The 15,218-nt window shown below is 48.6% G+C and overlaps 1 protein-coding gene across 1 annotated transcript in view; it reads left to right on the top strand.

Moving 5' to 3' along the window:
* VANGL1 (VANGL planar cell polarity protein 1) overlaps window positions 1-15,218 on the top strand; it is a 49,159-nt gene that overhangs the window by 27,459 nt on the left and 6,482 nt on the right. The window contains exons 5-6 of the mRNA XM_039460957.2: window positions 13,147-13,280; window positions 14,709-14,841. Of these exons, the coding sequence (XP_039316891.1) occupies window positions 13,147-13,280; window positions 14,709-14,841 (267 nt within the window). The remainder of the gene's footprint in view (window positions 1-13,146; window positions 13,281-14,708; window positions 14,842-15,218) is intronic.

Here is a 15,218-nt window from a genome sequence, read left to right as displayed (position 1 = left end):
GCTGAAGCTCCATTGTACCTAATTCAGCCAGCAGGTTTTAACTGTTTGGGTTTTTAAGCTTCGGGGTCAAAGTTCTGGGGTCAAAAATGTTTCATTCATTGAGACTGAGAAAGAGTAGCTTATAAATCGACACTGACCATGGACCTTGATGTGGTTTGGCTGTGTCCTGCCTGAATCTCATCTTGAATTGTAGCTCCCAAAATTCCCACATGTTGTCGGAGGGACTCAGTAGGGGATAATTGAATCATGGGGGCAGTTTCTCCCATACTGTTCTTGTGGTGGTGAATACGTCTCAAGATTTGATGGTTTTATAAGGGTTTCCCCTTTCGCTTGGCTCTCATTCTCTCTTTCCCGTCGCCTTTTGCCTTCTGCCGTGATTGCGAGGCCTCCCCAGCCATGTGGAACTGTGAGTCCATTAAACCTCTTTTTCTGTGTAAATTACCCAGTCTTGGGTATGCCTTTATCAGCAGCATAAAAATGGACTAATACCGCCCTTTTAATCAAAGATGTGGTAACTAATCAATCACAGAACCACCTCTGCTTTAGAAGAAATGTTCCTTGGATTGCTTTTCAAGCAGTGGAATTTTATGATTGTCACATTATCGACTGTGATGATATTCAAAAAAGTGTTATGGACTGAATGTTTGTACTTCCCTCAATTTCATATGTGGAAGCCTTAACCTCCAGTGTGGTGTATTTGGAGATGGAACTTCAAAGGAAGTAATTGAGGTTAAATGTAGTCACAGTGTGGGGCACTGTGATCCCATAGGACTGGCGTCCTTATAAGAACAGATACCAGAGAGCTTGCTCCCTCTCTGCTCACACCCTTAGAAAAGGCTGTGTGAGGACACAGGAAGAGGTGGCCATCTGTAAGCCTAGAAGAGAGCCCTCAACAGGAACCAGATTGGCTGGAGCCTTGATCTTAGACCCCGAGCCCCCAGAACTAGGAGAAAATAAGCTTCTGTTGTTTAAGCTACCTAGTCTATAGCATTTTGATACAGCAGCCTGAGCTGAGACAGGAATATTACATACACTGGAGACTTTTGAGCTGTTGAAGTAGAGCTTATCTTGCCCTCTCGCCAGCTTATGCATGCATCCTCCCAGCTTGCACGAGGTCTTGCTTCTCCGGATTACGCTTTGGTTTCTAGTTTTAAGTGATGAAGGTAGAGTCTTCTAGGGAGGTTAAAGTTACTCCAGTAATTCCAAGATATTTCTAGCTCCTTTTGAAATCTTCGGCTTGTGATTCTGGGTCAAGTAATGCCCAAGCTAGTGATTACATTGCTGGTAGGCATGGCTCTCATGCTGGACCACGCCCTCCATCCCGTGTTCACAAGGAGCACCAATGGTCTCCGAGAGCCCAGGGCCGGTGGCTGCAACGTTGGGAAAATTCTTAAATGACCATCAGAGGTTTTGGCTCATGTTACTACGATCGTGGGTTCATATACCGTCTCATTTTTAGAAGTGTGTGTTTTTGTACTCCTGTAACTACTTTTTAATAAAGATATTTTGCCAGTCCTCAGCCCCACTCCATAGCAAAGCAAAGGCCAAGAACAAGCAAGGGCTAAAACCCAGAGCGTGGAGGGTTTTGCTCAGGCCATGCTTTACTGTGGGAGAATTTTGAAGGCGGGAGTGGAGCTGCCGTTTGTGGTTTGGTGCAGTGGTGCCTGTTACAAGTGGCTTTAATGAGAGTGTAAGGTGCTGCACACTGAAGCCCTGTGTTTATTCAGCTGCCTGCTGCCAGTGGCTACAGCTGGGATGGCTTTCCTTGCACGGCTTCTGCCCACAGCCTTGTGCTGAGGCCCAGAGGACTCACGGGGAAAGGAGCTGGCGAAGGTGAAGCTGGTTTCGATGGTCTCCTGAGGGCCCCTGACCCCTGGGAGATGGGTCACACTCACTGAATGCTGGTTTTTCTGGAGGATTCATGCTGCAGGCCAGCCCCACGTTCTCCACACTCACCATGAGTGGTTGGGTGTGACTTGACACAGCGTGAAAGTAGTGGATGCTAGTGTTCAGGAGGGTGAACACCCTGCAGCCTCCTTTCCCTGGCTGCAAAGCCACCTCTCAGCTCTGCTCCGGCCTGAGTTTTGGGGAGCCAGGATCCACTTGGGCAGGCCAGGAGCCTCAGACGCAAGACTGTTCATTGTGCGCTCCTTCCTGCTTACTCACGAGGAAGGCAGGGCAGTCAGCATCCTGGGTTGGGTGAAGGTGTTTCGAATCTGTATCTAAATCTGCTTCTTAGAGCACCCCAAGCAGGCCACTGTCTTTGATCCCCATGCCGCTGCTGTTTATCTTGATGTGATTCATCACTGTAATTTAAGACGCAGAGAGAGCAGAGTTCCCATCCCAGGCAGGGGAGGCACAGTGCAGGTTGGACGGAGCAAGGAAGAGGCAGCGTGGCAAGCTCTGTGCCATGGCCTACACGCAGGGCTGCGTGCTCCCCAGGCAGACTGTGGCAGAGCCAAGCCTCTCACTTGGAGGGAAGTGTGTGTCCTAGGTGCCCCAGTGGGGGATGTCAGCCAGCGTCTCTGTGCTGTGGGGAAGGCAGCCAGAGGGCTCCAGACGTAACTGGCTCAGCCGCTCTGGAGGAGACCGGCAGTGTGTCTCTGCACTCAGAACTGCCACTGGATCATGGTGTTAAGCCCAGGAAGGGTGCGCATGTTCACAACCTTGTATCGCGTCATTGCCGAGACCAGAAGAACCAGGTCATTGCATGAGCTGTTAGCTACTTCTGGTTCTCACAAACTCCTCCCGGTGTTGATAGAGAATGGTGTCCTCCAGGCATGCTCTGGATGTAGTTTTATTTGTATTATTAGGGACTCCAGGAGAAGTGCCCTGGGTGTCTCCCACACTGCACTTTGGAGATCATTCTGTGATTCCCAAGTCCTGCTGATTCCACCTCCTTGGTGCTCTGGGATTAGATATCCTGGGCTGCCAATCTGCTTGCTCGTTCTGCAGGGATACCCTCCAGGGCTTGTCCACAGCTTGAATTTCAAAGCAAAAGCCAGGCACGCTTTCCAGCCTTCAACTATTGATTCAAAGAATTTGGCTGCTGAAGCTTTTGTGTACCTGAGGCACCAGCAGGCCCGGGGCACGAGTGAATCCTGGTGGCCTGAGGAATAGCCTTCCCGTGGGCCTCAGCAGCCACACACAGCCTCCGATCTGTTTCCCCTTGCGGGGTGGGACACCTCCTGTGTCTCCAGAGCTCGAGCAGAAACCTGTGGCCCTCCTCTGCTGCCCTGAAAATCCAGCCAAGTCCAGGCCTTTGTTGTGCAGTTTAACCCAGACCTGTCAGTAAGCACGAGCTAATTCTGGTTTTTGTCCTCTTTATTCTTCTCAAGTTCCAAGGTGATCATTGCTTGTTATCTATGGGACTTGTGTAAGCTAACTTCCCAAATGCAGCTGCGAGACAAACATTTTAATTAAAAGGCAGAAGGGCCAGGAGATATAAACACTCATGTGCCTGGTTGTCAGTGAAGGCGGTGGCGTTCAGCGTCCAGGGGCTAATTATGTTCTCTTCTCTGGGACTCACGCAAATATTGCCCCAAATGGTCCTGTCGGTCAGACTGAAGTCATTTATCCCAAGTGTGGGGAGCAGCGAAGCCCACACCTCCAGGTAGATTTAGCTCTTACGGACTCTGCTGGGAAGTCGCAGGTGGGTAAAAGTCAGAGTGTCAGCTATCGCACCCTGGTTGGAGGTTTCCACAGATAGCTGAATCGACTTGGACTGGGGGCTCTGCATTTTAGAGTTTTCTCAAAGACCTAGGTTTGGGCCCTAAAGTGCAGCCACCAGAGCAGGCACACCTTAAGAAGTAGGCAGTGAGTGGCCTTAGTGCCTGGGCAGCCTTCACTACTGGACTCCTTTGGCTGTCCCTGTCCACTGACCCCCCTTCCTCCCCTGCTCTCGCCTTTGCACTCATCTGCAGCCTCAGTTACCATTGACATCAGCCCAGTCTTGCCCCTCACCTGCCTCCTCCCTTCTTTCCCTACGTTTAAGTACATCATTTCGTAAGGCTGAAGTAACAGTATGGCACAAACTGGGTAGCTTAAAAGTTCTGTTTCTCAGAGAGTACGAAATCTAGGTGTCAGCATGGCCGTACTCCCTGCAAAGGCTCAGGAGAGGAATTCATCCTTCCTCTTCCTGGTTTCTTGTGGCTACTGTCAATCCTTTGTGTTCCCTTGGTTTATAGCTGTGGCACTCCAATTTCTGCCCCCATCATTACATGACCTTCTCCGTGTGGGTCTCTGTATGTCCTCTTATTTTTATTTTTATTTTCTGAGACATAGAGTCTCACTCTGTCACCCAGGCTGGAGTGCATTGGCGTGATCTCAGCTCACTGCAACCTCTGCCTCCTGGGTTCAAGCAATTCTCCTGCCTCAGCCTCCTGAGAAGGTGGGATTACAGGAGCATGCCACCACACCCAGCTAGTTTTTGTATTTTAGTAGAGATGGGCTTTCACCATGTTGGTCAGGCTGGTCTCAAACTTCTGACCTCAAATGATCTGTCCCCTCTGCTTCCCAAAGTGCTGAATTTCAAGCATGAGCCACTGTGCGTGGCCACCTCTTTTCTTATAGGGATACCAGAATGACGTTATTTAACTAAACATAACATCTACAAAGATCCTGTTTCCAAATAAGGTCACATTCTGAAGTTCTGGGTAGATGCAAATTTTGGGAGACACTGTTAGCCACGTGGATTTCTCCAAGCTGTGCTGTCTTGTGACTGAACACTGACCTCGTTGCTCTATTGTGGATGTTTGGGAGGATTAACACCAGCCTGTTTCTGCTCACACTGCTTTCTCTGCCTGGAATTTGCTTTACAGCCTGTTGTCCATGGTGTGACCATCATTCATCTTGTAAGGCTTACAGCCCAGCTTTGCCCCCACTGTGGATCCCTGGCAGGAACACCATCCTCCTTCTCGTCATGTACATGTCTGTCACGGTCTCTGGATCACTTGACTGTACTTATTGTTTGGGGGTGCTCACCATCTATTAGAGTGTAAGCACCTTGAAGGTTTCATTTACATCCGGGTCTCAGTACTAGGAACTTAGCAGCTGTTCATAATTTCTGACTGCTTGTGATGGAGAGGCTAGTCATTAAGATTTTTCTGGGCCGGGCGCGGTGGCTCAAGCCTGTAATCCCAGCACTTTGGGAGGCCGAGGCGGATGGATCACAAGGTTGAGAGATCGAGACCATCCTGGTCAACATGGTGAAACCCCGTCTCTACTAAAAATACAAAAAATTAGCTGGGCATGGTGGCGCGTCCCTGTAATCCCAGCTACTCAGGAGGCTGAGGCAGGAGAATTGCCTGAACCCAGGAGGCGGAGGTTGCGGTGAGCCGAGATCGCGCCATTGCACTCCAGCCTGGGTAACAAGAGCAAAATTCCATCTCAAAAAAAAAAAAAAAAAAAAAAAAAAAAGATTTTTCTGAATGTCAGCACCCTTAGCTGGTTTTCAGGATAATGACTGTGTGCCCTGAAAGGAGGTCTTTGCAGATTTTACTCTGACGAGAAAGCATTTTAGTGCTTTTTCTGTCAGCACATACCTAGGTAATGAGAAGAATGACCTGACTTATATGTGGGGAATTAGCATAGAAGAAGTACTTTGACATTTTCCACACGTGAAAAAAGCTGTTTCTGTTGACCTAGCTAAAGGGATCGAATTAATATTTGAAAAGATGCGGCCAAACTGAAAAGGACTTGTCCAGGCATGTCTTCACCCGTTCTCCCTGCTCAGGGAGAAGTCGCAGGCCATGAAGTGTGAGGGCATCAGCCTGGATGAGCTCTAAAGCTCAGTGTTAACATCTGATTTTCACAACATGGAAGAGTACAAGCGTGATTGCAGAAGCCACAGTCAAGTCCAAGGGAGCGTCAATGAATGGGAAATGGAAGGGGCCGTCTCTACTTCTGTGTGTATGTATCCATGCGTGCACACATATTTTTGGGCTTTGGTTCCTTTAGCTACAAAATAAGGCAGTTAAAAAGGAGGTGGTTTATGGCCACAGTTGTTTCCTTCAAGTATCTAATAGGCTTTCACAAAAAAGAGGGACTTCGGTTCAGAACAAAGCAGCGGGTGAATCAGTGGTAGAACTGAAAGGTCATTTCAGTGTGAAAGTTAACTTTTCAAGCAGAGGCTGGCTGTCATCTGGGAGCTTATAAAAAGAATTGGTATATGGATGCCAGGTGCAGTGTCTCATGCCTGTAATCCCAGAACTTTGGCAGCCTGAAATGGGTATATCACGTGAGGCCAGAAGTTTGAGAACAGCCTGGGCAATGTAGTGAAACCCTGTCTCTGCTAAAATATAGAAAATTAGCCAGGTGTGGCGGCATGTGCCTGTAGTCCCAGCTACTCAGGAGGCTGAGGTGTGAGAATCGCTTGAACCTGGGAAGCAAAGGTTGTAGTTAGCTGAAATCACACCAGTGCACTTCATCCTGGGTGACAGAGGAGACTCTGTCTCAAAAATAAAAGTAAAAATTGGCCGGGTGTGCTCACACCTGTAATACCAACACTTTGGAAGGCTGAGGCAGGTGGATCACCTGCGGTCAGAGGTGCAAGACCAATCCAGCCAACATGGTGAAACCCCATCCCTACTAAAAATACAAAAATCAGCCAGGCATTGTGCTGTGTGCCTGTAATTCCAGCTACTCAGGAGGCTGAGGCAGGAGAATTGCTTGGACCTGGGAGGCGGAGGTTGCAGTGAGCTGAGATTGCACCACTGGACTCCAACTTGGGCAACATGGTGAGACTCTGTCGCTAAAGAAATAAAATAAATAAAATAATTTTTTAAAAAAACTAATTGACATATGGATTGGGAGATTGGACTGATGGACTCTTGAGTTCTCTGATTCTTGAATCTCTGCTTGGGTGAACACTAAGGTTCCTTCCATTTCTAAAATTTTAAGATTCAGTATAAGTGGAAGTTGGGTCATGCTTTTTTGCCCAGGGGCTGGCTGTATGTATATTCTAGCCACCAGCCAACCCCATCCCCACTGCAAAATGCTCATGCTCATTGTTAGTAATGTGATAATATTTTGTGCTTATATAGTGCTTTTTAGTTTATAAACGCCCTCACTGTCATTATTTCGTTTGCTCTCCTCAACAACCACATGCAGTAGTTGGTATTATCTCTCCGTCAAAGGCCAAGAAAGCGAAAATGACTTAGACAGGATTACAGGGTAGATAGCAGGAATCTAGACCCTCTGGAACCCAATACTCCTTCTACAGTGGATGCCTCCCTATAGGTAGGTTTGATTTTCAGGAGGCTGAGGGTTGGCACAAAGTGCTGCCTAAAAACAAAGAGCAGCATGATTTTCTGGCCCCAGTCCCTAAGAAAAACTGTGCAGAGTGGACGAGTCTTGGCTCATTTCCCACGGCAGTACCCTCATGGTGAGCCTCTGGGGGGAGCTTGGTACAGGAGTATGTGGGATCAAGTTGGCCTCCTCAATATAGATGGCCACATTGCTCATGGTAGCTATCGTTGATGAGCTATTGACTTTGAGCCAGCCACTTCCGAATGTGTTACCTTATTTCATCTTAAGCATAGACCTAAGCCAGACAGGCTTCTCCTCTTCAGGAAGCAGGAAAGTGGAGGGCATATTCCCAAGTCTCCAGTATTTTTCCTGGCCTAAATGCCAGCTAGCTTTGAAGTCTCCCAATGTCATAGGATTCAGAGTCGTCCCAGTGTATCATTAAGCTCCTGAGACTTAACCTGCCTCAGGGTGATGCCGACCTCAGCCAGCACCTGGTACACTTGGATCTCACAGGCTGCTGCTGGAGGGTTCCAGGGGCGGCCTGTACCAGTCAATTCATTAGCCTTTCAGTGAGACATTGTATGCCATTGAGTATTTTGGAGCCCACTTACGGTAGAGCAGGGTTTTCGGTGCTGTTCTTCCCATCCTGCAGATGAAGCGTCTGAGGTTTGGAGAAGTGACTGGTCTGTTTAAGGTGAATGAATGAGTGAGCGAGCCAGGAGTCATGTTCTCTGGGGCCAGGGTCTGCACCAGCTGCACTGCGCATGCCTCCACCCGCAGCCTCTGTGCAGACTCTCGCAGGCACAGAGCGTGGGGAGGCAGTGGACGGTCTGGATATGCAGGCCGTTAATTTGGTTTGTGTTTTTTTTCTTCAGAATTTATCTTTTAAGGAGACGTCTTTCAGATTTTCGTGCATTAAAATGTGAACCGTGTTTGGAGGTGCTTCTTTCCAGGTCTGTTGAAGAAATGTCGCCCGAGGGCAAGCCCCTCTTCTCCGTTGCCATGGCAGTCATAGAACAGTTGTCAACAACACTGGAAGTGCTTTTGTGGTTGATTAGGCACAAAAGACCACAGCATTTCTCATTCCATCCTCTTTGTCCTGCAAAGAAAATAGGCCAGTAGGCAATGTGGTCAGCAGAGAGTTTTCAATTAAAATGTGGCTGTCAAATTCCCTCAGAGATTTGTGTGCCCTCCTGCCCAGAAGTTCAAGTTTGGACCAGCCTAGACCCAGGCCTCTTGAGGAGGTCTTTATGCATAGGTCTCAAGCACACGTCTGTCTCAAGCAGAACTAGGTGTACCTTCATGAGCTGTTTTCCACAAACATATGTGATCTGGGAGAGGGTATTTCTTTCCCTGGGTTGTGAGTAGGCAGGAATGTTGGCAGGTGGCATCAGTTGAGCTCAGAGTCCTCTATCTTGCGAAAATGCCCCTTGCCATAGGTTTCTGAGGGGGCTGAGTCCACAGTCTATACTTCAGGCTCCCCCGACCGGAATATAGGGTTCCTGCTCAGTCAGGCTACCGCCTTTTCTCTCGGAATGTAATGGTGGTAACAGACGGGGCAAGTTTCTAACCAACTTGATTTTTCTGGCCTCCCACCTTTACCCAAGATTGTCTGGTCTAGAGATTGGGATTTGTAGAAGGATTGACTTCTGTTCATCTCTGGGGCCCTTTTTGCCTCTGCACTTCCACGATTTTATGAAATACGTATTCAGGACTGGTCTGAGACTTACGGGAATTCTAAGGTTGCATGAACAGACAAGCCAGCAAATGTTAGATACCCATGGAGGAGCCAGAGTATGTGTCCTTTGTGTGTCAGGGACTTGCATAGGCGAGCTTGCTGGCAGGACAAGACCAGCTTGCCTGAGTCCCTCGAAGACATCACAAGTCATGTGTCACCGCTGTTGATGCTGCAAGTTTAAGGACAGATCAAGGCCTGAGAGTTAGAAAAGGCTTCCTGGAGAAGCCGGTCCTGCGTCGCCCTTGTGGTTCCTTCCTTATTTGGAGGATGTGGAAGAATCGGGGCACGGGGGACGCCGGGCCCTGCATCCTGGCCTCCTGGGACTATCACTGAGGCCATGGCATAGTAATTAGGAATGACTGATAGCCAGTAGTGAGGGAGATCACAGTAAACAAAACAGCCTCGCCTGTTCACACTTGCTGAAACCTGGGACAGAGTGGGGACAGATGGCCTCCGCCTCCTGATGGAACCGGGTGTGTTTACCGCATTATGTACGTGGCACAGCTCAGTGTTAAGATGCGTAATCATCATCCAGAGTCATCAAGAAGACTTAATTCATCTATCACATAGCTTGCTCTCTTCAAAAACATGAAGAAAGGTGGGGTGCAGTGGCTCACACCTGTCGTCCCAGAACTTTGGGAGGCCGAGGCAGGCGGATCACTTGAGCTCAGGAGTTCAAGACCAGCCTGGGCTACATGGTGAGGGCCCATCTCTACTAAAAATACAAAAATTAGCCAAGTGTGGTGGCACATGCCTGTAGTCCCAGCTATTTGGGAGACTAAGGCAGGAGAATCTCTTGAAGCTGGGAGGCGGAAGTTGCAGTGACCCGAGATTGTGCCACTGCACTCCAGCCTCGGTGATAGAGTAAGACTCCGTTTCAAAATAAATAAATAAATAAATAAGGCATACTGGATTTTATCCCGAAAGGTCACAACCATTTTATTTAAGTTGTGCACTTGAGTTATGCGTTTATTTAGTTACCTGGAAATTCTGATTCCCTAATATTGCTAGATTTACTGAGCATCAGACAGACCATCGAAAGCACGCGCACTTTTGGAAGTGTTTATCATGAGATCCCTTCAGCTCCAACATTGGCTTCTCAGCCTGGGGGGCTGGCCAGACCTGCGGCAGGCTCTGAGTCAAAGCTGGAGGGAGTGCAGGATGCCTGCGCTTTCCCCTTGTTTGCTATTTTTGAGCAAAGGCTCTCACTGCTTGGGAGGACTATGAGAGCCATGCCTGTGACACCCAGGGCTGGCATCCCACGGTACCCACCTCCACCCTGGGCACTTCCTGGGATGCCAGGGCTTTGCTCTGAGGGGGCTGCCAGGGGGCTGCGGATTTGGCCCATTGGAGAGCATCCGCTGAGCCCCAGGCTGGAAGGCGGTGGGCTGGGAGCCCTGCTGGGGACAGAAACCACTGCCCTGGGCAGCGCATCACACTCACAGGGTAGAGGGCTGAGACACAGCCAGGAGGCTGCAACCCAGACATCCCTCACCGGCCCCAGCTAAATTAGGGGGATTCCCTTGGCCCTTCCTTGCAGCTGACTAGAAAAGCAAAACCCAGCAACCACAAGACAGTTTTGAGTTGACGATGGTTCTGAGGAGAACTTCTGATAATTGCCTTCTAATTTTTAAATTTAGATCAAGGTAATACTTTTCTGTTGGAATCCAGGAGCCTAGAGATGTTTCTGTATCAGTGGAGGAGTGGGGATGGCGTGGGTTTAAAGCCCAGACACTTGGAAAAGACGTGCACAGGGGTGGGAGCTGGGCTAGGCACACCGCGGGGGGGTGGGGGGGGGAGAGAGAGAGAGAGAGAGAGAGAGAGAGAGAGAGTGTGTGTGTGTGTGTGTGTGTGTGTGTGTGTCTGTGTGTGAGATCAGGGAGAGGGCTGTGATAAATCTCTGGATAAGGCAGGAGTAAAGAAACACTTGCACACCAGGGAGTGTATGTGAATGTGTGTGCACGTGTGCGTGTGTATATGTGTCTGTTCAGGGAGAGGCTTGCGATGAATCTCTGGATGGGGTAGAAATAAAGAAGCACTTGCCCCTTTCTGGAGAATGCCACGGGTAGAGGGCAAGAACAGGGTTGGAGCCACATTGACTTGGAGATTGCCAGGTGAGACCTTCAGGGCAAGCAGAGGGATCTTCTTCAGGAAGAGCTCTCGTGACACACAAACCTCCACGCAAGGCCACCCACTCAGGAAGGCTGCTCTTGTACCCCACCCTGTCCCAGGCAGCCAGAAGCTCTTCTCCATAGTTACTCAGCCCTGCGTGTTCCAGCCGGAGAGCACACTCACCATCATGGGGTTCATGCTCCACATACTGACTAAGGAGGAGCTCCTTCTGTCTATCTTGGTATTCCCAGGGCTTAGCAGACACAGGCACTCAAATGTGGGATGACAGTGAGCAACTGAGTAATTGGATGATCAGAACTTTCGAAATGTGGATTTGTTTTTAGGGGTCTTAGGTAGACCTCCATTATGCAATGTTGGTCTCACCAGATTTCCCCTGAGAGTGTTCCCCAGCCTCACATGACTTTATATTATCTAGGACAATATTAAGTACCAACTGAATGCAGCCACTTTTGGGGATATAACTCTGAAAGCTTTGCCATGATTCCGCTCTTAAGCAAGTTAGTTGACTGGCCTCTAGATTCGACTCTGTTAAAGTCTTGAAGCAGAGCTGCAAGGGGAACCAAAGGGGCAGGCAGACAGAATTCCAGTGGATAGGTTAGGAGCTCCCTTGTCTTAGTGTGAAGTGGAGATCCCTGAGCCACCCTGTGAGTGCTGGAACACAGTGTGGTCATCCAGGAATCAAAGGGAGTCCCATCCTGGTGCTCCGGCTACTGCTGATAATCCTTGTAAGCCGATCTGCTTAGCAAGGTACTAGAAAAGGAAAATCTAAAGGGCAAGATAAAAATATATCTGTGGTACTTAACATGGTGGTGGTTGGAGATGTCAGCACGTATGCTATTACACAGAGGCCACGTGTTACCGGGAAGCCCGAGGTGGAGGTCTGTAAATCATATCAGAGTTCCAGCTCTCCTGTTGATTTAGTGCATGCCATTGTGCGGGTCATAGACTTCTGAGCCTCCGTTTTCTTACCTCGAATGATTGTGGGGGTTCAATGAGAATCAGGTATGTGCAGACTCTCGCTGTGTCATTGCACGTTGTTCTTCAAAGTGGCGACTGTCCTGCACTATCGACCATGAGCATGTATTCTAACCGCCTATGCTCCTTTCCTGTTGTAGGTGCCCTCCCGCATCCTCTCTCCCACTTGCTGGTGGCACCTGTTCTTTGCTCCCCTACTGCTCTCAGAGGACCAAGCAGGGGATAGGTAGGAGACCGAGAACGTCGGGACATGGATAGTCACCTTTGTACCCCTCTGCCAAAGGCCAGAGATAGTAGTCCAAGAGGCAGAGGGACCCAGAAAGATCAGATGGTCTCAGCGGAGGCCCTCTTAAGTTCACTCTGCCCTGGATGGTTGTAGTTGTTCTGGTCTGTATAAAACCTAAGTTCCAGACCAGGCACGGTGGCTCACGCCTGTAATCCTAGCACTTTGGGAGGCCAAAGCAGTCAGTTCACTTGAGGTCAGAAGTTCGAGACCTTCCTGTCCAACATGGTGAAACCCTGTCTTTTTTTTTTTTTTTTTTTAAAGAAAAAAAGTAAGTTCCAGGATTCCCTATACACAGGGCACCGAGGCCTAGGGAACAAAACCCTCAACGAGGACCTGAGAAACCTGAATCTAGACTTTGTTCTTTACTCATTAGCTTTGCAACCATCAGTAAGTCTCTTGTCCTTTGTGGGGTCCTCAGTGTCTTCTTTTGTAAACTGAGGAAAAATAGAAAAAAAGTTTTTATGTGCATAAAGTTAAATGTAGGTTACGAGTTACAACTTCTTCCTCTTTCAACAAAGGGCTAGATGGGCTGCAGCTAAGCAGGAGTCCAGAAGAGGGCACAGAAGCCACTTGGCCAGGGGGCTGAGTTCCAGCTTTACATTCTTCTTCTGGAGACAGAGGTGTGATGGAACCTAGCTGGCTTCTGTATGAGGTCATCTCTGATCTTTTGTGCCTTTACCTGACTCCAAAAGAGGATTTTTCTTTTAGGACCTGCTTATTCAGTGAAAAAGCTTTGCATTAATTTTGTTTTTGTTTTTCTCCTCAGTATCCAGCGAGCAGCACTGGTGGTCCTAGAGAATTACTACAAAGATTTCACCATCTATAACCCGAACCTCCTAACAGCCTCCAAATTCCGAGCAGCCAAACACATGGCCGGGCTGAAAGTCTACAATGTAGACGGTACGTGCCTTGAAAGGGTGTGTGTGGTGCTCCTAGGGGCACAGCTGGGTGACTCTTTAAGCTTCATGGTGCGTTTGGTTCTGCTTCCTCTCTGGGCCGACCTTTATGGTGCGTTCTCGTTTCAGAACAATTTCTCTTTTTTTGTGTAGGCAGACACATTTTTAGAGGAATGTTGATTTACCATCTACCTGTGTGGGAAGCCTGTTCGTTTTGGGATTTTATGATTGAAAACAGTCGTGGTGTGTGTTTCCTGCCTTCTGCCAGGATCACCTTATATTGGAAGCTACTACGAAAGGGCTGCTTTCAAAATGTGTGCACATTACCCAGAGACTCAGCTACCTAAATCGCGAAGACTAGGAATTTCAGTAGTTCAGGCCTCTGGGGAGATACTTACAGGCACTTCTTACTTGTGGCTAGGAGCCAGAGTTGAGTGAGTGCCAGGAAGGCTGGAGGCCAGGCTGGGGACGTCCGAGCTATGTTTCAGGGTATCAGCTGGTTAAGTGCAAGAAACAGGACACGGTGTCATTTCTTACGGTTACCTTGGGTGAGGACAAGGGCTTAACAGACTCTAGGAGAGGATTATATTGTTAACAAATCTAGTGATTTATATACAGGGTCCATCTTTGGTGGCAAGATCCTCCCAGTTATTTGTTCATTTTTTGGCCCCGTGAGGTGTGAGCGCCCCCGTGAAGCTTGAAGGATTGATTAATTCCACCTGCCATCTGAAAACTTAGCAAAGATTCCCTCTAGTGAAACCAAGTCACCAGAGAAGCAGGACATCCATAAGAAAGGCTGAAATCTGCCTTATCTTTCTGAAAAGTTAAGGTGGTCAGTGGTCAGGAACCAAGACAGGATTTCTGAGTCTGTGTTAATTAACGGTCATGTGGCATGTCCTTGGGCATTGGTCTTTTCCTATAAAAGTTGTGGCTGCCATGACATTCCAGCATAGCTTGTTTTCCATTGTGGACTCAGGGTCTCGTGTCCTTTGACTTTCTTTCTTGTCTCTTTGTCCTTGTTGTCCCCGTGCCTCTCATTCTGTCTCATCGTCTTATTGCTGAAATTCGATGTCCCAGCTGCCCTTGTGGCCAAACTGAAACTTTATGTAACAGATGGTGACATCTTCAACACACTCTGTGTGTTTTTGGCCAACATTTGAATTGTCAAGCATTCTTCATCCCCTTCTGCGTTCTTTTTCCATTTCCACTGACCAGATTGGGGTTTAGGGAGATTCCCCTCTTCTCTTGCCTTGGACCTAGTAAATGCAGAGCCAGGGCACATTTCACCCTCCTGGGAAGGGACCTTTAGGATTTGCGTGTGTGTTTCATAGGGGATGGGTAGACAGCATTGACAGATTGTGGTGCTAGTTTTCTGCTCTGTTTCCCAGCCTCATGGTATTAACAGTATTCTTCTACTGTCCTATCCCCAAAGGCCCCAGTAACAATGCCACTGGCCAGTCCCGGGCCATGATCGCTGCAGCTGCTCGGCGCAGGGACTCCAGCCACAACGAATTGTATTATGAAGAGGCAGAACACGAACGGCGAGTGAAGAAGCGGAAAGCCAGGTATACTGCCCTCCTGATGCCAGTGCCCTCTTGTAAACTTTTAACATTTTCTTTTATGTTATTTACTTAAAAAACATTTTTTTTTATTTACTTAGAGACAGAATCTCACTCTATTGCCAAGGCTGGAGTGCGGTGTCAAGACCTCGGCTCAATGTAATCTCTGCCTCCCAGACTCCAGCAATTCTCATGCCCAGCCTCCTGAGTAGCTGGGATCACATTAACCCACCGCCATGCCTGGATAATTTTTGGTATTTTTAGTAGAAACAGGGTTTTGCTATGTTGGCCAGGCTAGTCTCAAACTCCTGACCTCAAGTGATCGGCCTGCCTCGAACTCCCAAAGTACTGGGATTATAGGCATGAGCCACCATACCCTGCCT

Source organism: Saimiri boliviensis, chromosome 11 (assembly GCF_048565385.1).
Source record: "Saimiri boliviensis isolate mSaiBol1 chromosome 11, mSaiBol1.pri, whole genome shotgun sequence".
NCBI classification, from domain to species: Eukaryota; Metazoa; Chordata; class Mammalia; order Primates; family Cebidae; genus Saimiri; species Saimiri boliviensis.
This window is presented reverse-complemented; position numbering and strand designations above follow the sequence as displayed.